The sequence below is a fragment of the Eutrema salsugineum genome, unplaced genomic scaffold (genome assembly GCF_000478725.1).
Source record: "Eutrema salsugineum unplaced genomic scaffold, Eutsalg1_0 scaffold_2, whole genome shotgun sequence".
NCBI classification, from domain to species: domain Eukaryota; kingdom Viridiplantae; phylum Streptophyta; class Magnoliopsida; order Brassicales; family Brassicaceae; genus Eutrema; species Eutrema salsugineum.
The window spans coordinates 16044260-16049462 of NW_006256829.1; the positions used below are offsets into that span (position 1 = coordinate 16044260).

The following is a 5203-nucleotide window of genomic DNA, read 5'->3' on the forward strand; positions in this document are numbered from 1 at the left end:
GACGGTTTCAGCACCTTCGTTTAGCTGGCTTTCGACGGTTTTGACTTGAGCTGAAAGATCTTCAAGCTTTCTGTTAAAGAGTATTGACAAGTCGTCAATTCTCTTGTCAATTGTGGATCTTGCTTGAACGTCGAGTAAGTGCGAGACCGCCAATTCTAGTAGCTCCAATCGGTGAATGGGTTTGACGTTTTCATTCTTATGAGGCAAACGACGAGCAGGTTTTTCAGGGTTGGCCATTTGAGGTGCGCAGGGTTCCTTCTGGGACGTTCTGTTGTCTTCGCTTTGAGTTTCTTCGTAGAGATCGCGTAGATGCTTCTCTCTGCGTCTGGTGGCTTGAGGAGTGTTATAGAAACCTTCCTCATTTTGTTTATTTCGATTTATAGGATCCATATCTTCTGAAATGGAAACAAAATAACCGAAAAATGGAAAGTTGTAGAAAAGGGGGTTCTAGAGTCGATTTACTAACCTTTCTCGGGGTTTTGCAGAAAAGAAAACGCGTGCCTTCCCCGGCAACGGCGCCAAAAACTTGATGTTGGTGTGTTGTGGGTGTCAAATTTTACCCTAATTGAAATCAATAGCCGCAAGTGCACAGCTGATCGATTGTAGTACTTAGGGATCGAATCCACAGGGAAGGAGGATCTTTTCCTGCAAAAAGCCTTTGAAATAAGTTAAAGTAAGGAAGTCTAGAACAAAAACGGTTTAGTACGGGTTTGGTAGTGTGTTTAAAATCTAAAAACGAAATCTTAAAAGAGAATACGGAAATTAAATGGCGTAATAACTAAACTTAACGAAAATGACTAAAAATGATAAAAACGGATATTCTAATGCTTAAATGAAAATGAACTAAAAAGGAAAGACAATATTGAACTAAAGCTTGAAAGAAAATCGGTGTAAATCAATGGAGAAGAAAGCGTTGGGGTTCAGGGAAGTTTTCTCAGGGGTACGAACGATTCAAAACATTGCTAGAGAGTAAATTGATAAGATCTTAGCTTAAACTTTTCGAACTGGAGTCACGGACGTATGAATACGCCACTGTCGTGATCATAGACAACTATCTCTCTCAACCCTGACCAGTATGTTTCCACTCTAGCCCTGGAAGAGAAGAGATGCATTATGTTTAAGACTCGTCCTAATTCACAAATCGCCCATAGGTAGGTTTCCACTCCTATGTTTGTTTTGCTCTCCCAAACTAGATCTGATACCTGATGAACACTTTCGTGTCACCAAGCATCTGGATCAGATTGTAGTTCATGACGCTACTCTCATGCAGTAAAAACGAATTCAGAAGAAAAAGTTCTAAGATTCAGCTCAATAGCCAATGGAATCCTCACCGAACATATATATCCCCATAGAAAATCCCTTAATCCCAACAATTAAACTACTCAGACATAATGAACGAAATCAAAGACATAATATTAAGAAGTAGAATAGAAACCGAAATTGATAAAGAAAGGACAAGAGTTCAAGAGAACAAATCTCTCTCTCCCTAAAAGCTAAAGCAAAAACAATAAAAGTATGAAGTAATGATAGATGGTATTCGGTTCCACGATTTCTAGGGCTCCTAAGACATGTATTTATAGTGCTCAAGACCTCTCTGGACGTCACTTAGGGTTTCTCCAAATGTGGGCTTCAGAAATGGGCTTTTTGGGCTTAGAGTTGGCTTGCCGCGGTCGGGAGTGCTCTGACCGCGGGGAATGTATGGTTTGCCGCGGTCGGGATGCTCCTGACCGCGGGAAATTGCTTGTTGGCCGCGGGTGGAAGTGCTCGCCGGCTGGTTTACGGGACATCTTGTCTTCGCGTATCTTTTGATTGAACCGTTGGATTGCCAATCTGTAAAGTGCACTGGAAAGCTGATACTTCCATCTTTAAGGTCTCCAAATTTGAGCTGGATCAGACGGTGAGAAGGCCTTCAATCAGGGGTGAACTTCTGACGGTTTGACTCTGAGCTGAAATCTGGTTTTCTATCCATTTTGTTAAGCTTTTCCCTAAGTTACCTGAAAAGAGTCTTGGAACTACAAATACTAGAAAAACGTAATAAAAGTACTTAAAAGCAATTGAAAACATAGAAAAAGTATTTCAAAACGATCCATAAAAGTGGTCAAAATACGGTGTTATCACGTAACAAAAGTACTAAAAATACGAAAAAAACAATGCGAAAAGCCTTATAGGCGAATCAAGTTCACAAAAAAAAAAAAAGAGAGGAGGGGCTAAAGAAAAAGGAGGATTACTCCTTGGGCTCGTTCTCGCGTCCGTCTTTCTCCATCGGGTCCGCCGAGTCATCTACCAGCTCATCTCCACCTCCAGCAGCGGCGTTACTCCCGAACTGATTAAGCCCGAGCGGAACCTGTGTCTTCGGATCAATACTCCATCGGCCTCACTGACGCCTCCGAGATCTGCGGGAGATCGAGTTTAGCAAGAGAAAAGTCAGACACCTCCGCATCAGCATGCTTCTTAGTAAGGTCAGGAATTTTCTCTTCGAGGCGCGCTTTTTCGTCCGGAGCTGTGATAGCCCCACTGATCAGATCCTTGATAAGGTCCAAGTTGGATTCCACCTCTTGGAGCTCGGCCTCGCACGCAGCCTCGACCTTCTTCTTTTCCCATTTGTCTTTGAGCGAGTGAAAGATGGCCAGATACTTCTCAGCAAACTCCCGCTTTGCCTCCCGAACAGCCCGCCTGACCCTCGTATCAACCTCATCCTTAAGCTCACGGACCTGCTCAGTCAGGTCGTCAGCACGCCGGCTCGCAGGATCCGCCAACGTCTTCGCAGAGCGAAGCTGGACCTCCAGACGTCTCTCCTTGTCTTCCGCGTTCTTGACCTTTGACGAAAGGTCGAACACGGTCTTCTTCATCTCCTCAAGCTCGTTGGAGGTGGGCACGGTTAGAGACTTGTCCTCGAGTACGGCAGAGTACTCGTTAACAGCCTCAAGAGCCTGACCAAAGGAACGCCGTTAGTATGAAAGCATGCTAAATAATAATAAAAAATAAACATAACGGTGAAAACACCAACCCGTCCATGAGCAGCCATCATTTTCACGTAGGCAGCACGCTCTGGCATGTCTCGAACTGGAGGGAGCACGCAGCCCGGAGGTTTGAAATGCCGAAAGATGAAAGCTACTCCCTCGGGGTCATCAGCGATGAGGCACCCTTTAGTATGGTTGAAAGTCCAACCATACAGGATTGTTCCCCCCGATCCATTCGAGGAATTCGACCTCCTATCTGGAGCCAGATCCTCCACCCTCTGCTTCTTCGGACGTGAAGTCCTCGCAGAATCCCGCGAACTAAGCGAGATAGCTCTGGACGACGGGTCAGCAGGAAGACCTCCGGCTAGAGTTTCATAAGCTCCGGAGGCTTGTTCGAGCGCGTCACTCACAGCTCGGTGGATCTCACCGGTGCGAACGGGTTCGGAGCTCCCAGCCTGAGCCCTGCTCTTCCTCGCCTTCTCGGCCTCACGAGCTAACGGTCTTCGAGTAATTTTCCCTTGAGATGGCTTGCGGATCAGAGGTTGATGCGAGGTGCTTGAAGAAGTAGCGTCTGGGACTTCCTGACGGCCGGTACCTAAAAATGAAAAATAATGAACTATGTAACAGCTCGCCAAATCGAATGCGTAGTTCAGACAAAATAAAAACGCTCGAACTAACCGATCGGGATTTGGTGAAAATTAGCCGGACGATTGATAGAAGGCGGGTTCAACGGATCGATCTCGAGATTCGGAGCAACAGCGGGCTGCGGAGTGTCGGTCTCTAGCACGCGACGAATTCTCTCGCTTGTAAAAGTATGTCACGAACAATCGCCGTTTCGCAGAGCAGCAAGTAGCGGTTTGTCTAAGCCCGTATTCATCGGAACAACTGCAACACAAAAGAAGTAACAGTTAGCAAAAGGCTTAAAGCGTGAATAAAATTTACTCCCCTAATGATAACCAACTCTCGGAGACCAGACAGTAGGTAGCCGACTAAAATCGAAGGACCCGACGGAGTGTTCGTTGATCCTGAAGAAAATATATTTTTCTTTCCAGCGATCATCGCGGGCAGGGACGTCTTTGAAGATGCTTCGATTTTTCCGGGGAGACAAATAGAACGACCCCGGAAAGGATGAATTGCTCTTAATAGAGCAAACTCGGTGAAGCTCGTTGATTCCAAAGGGAATTCGGGACTCTGCCGCTCTAATTAGCAGCGCTAGGGCATGACGGACGAAATTAGGGTTCATCTGCGGGAACGCCAACTGCAGATCCGCCAGAATAACGAGAAGTCCCAGCGGAATCGGGAAGGAAAGCCCGCAAGCATCGAAGAATGGGGTATATGCGACGCAATAACCTGCGCGAACAGCTTTTGGCGTCTCCCCTCTGTCCGGAACGATGAGTTCGATCGCGGAGGAAATGTCGTGAACTCGGCGGAGGCGAGCAAGCTCCTTCGGTGAAACGATCGAGATCGCTGGGACATCGGGATGCTCCATCAGAGAATGTTTGGGGAACATAAGTTTTCTCAAAGCGAAATTTTTGCGAAAATAGAAAGGAGTTTTCTCGAGCAAAGGAAATCGAGGAAAACTTAATACAGAATAGAAAAGGAGATGAGAAGTTACCTTGTAGCAAAGTGGAGGCGTGCAGTTATGGTGAAAGACGTGGGAAGTTGATCCTTATAAAGCAGCAATTATTACTGCTATTGAGATTGACGAAATTCTCGCAAAATCATATCTGAACCGCTCATTCCTATCTGCGAACAAGATTTCACCATATCCTAATAAGATTCGAATACATCGTATCGAGGAAAATCTTAGCCTTGATGATTAAATAAATCTCGGCCCTTCATTTGTGGGAGAAACGATCCGGACCGTACGGATAAAAACTCAAAGGAAGATGGAAAATCGAAGTATTTCATAATTAATCCGCCCCTTTAGTTCGCAGCTCACTAAACGGGCTGGGGGCAAATGTTGGTGTTGGATTTAGCACAAATCCGGCCCATACTTCGAATGAATTACCACATCAACCTTTTTGGGCTTCAAGGCCCATAACGAAAGGAGAAAGGATCTTGGAAGGATATTCGATAGGACGTGACGAGCTATGAGGACGAGAAATCATGGATAAGAGGAAATCCACAAATATCTCGGAGAGTTGGAGATCGCAACGCCCCGTAAATCCCGAAGTAGTTCGAGTCAGTCTACTTAGTATAAATAGGATATCGCTTCTATGTAAAAATCCATCCAATTTTTA

At 45.5% G+C, this 5203-nt stretch overlaps 1 protein-coding gene across 1 annotated transcript; it reads right to left on the reverse strand.

Annotated features, from left to right (window-relative positions):
* Positions 1-2357: 2357 nt before the first annotated feature.
* On the reverse strand, positions 2358-4449 carry LOC112086591. Its single transcript, XM_024155560.1, has 4 exons — positions 3932-4449; positions 3718-3845; positions 3008-3555; positions 2358-2930 (listed from the first exon to the last, which is right to left on the reverse strand). Exons 1-4 carry the CDS (start codon positions 4447-4449, stop codon positions 2358-2360), a joined length of 1767 nt encoding a protein of 588 aa, XP_024011328.1.
* Between the last annotated feature and the right edge of the window lie 754 nt (positions 4450-5203).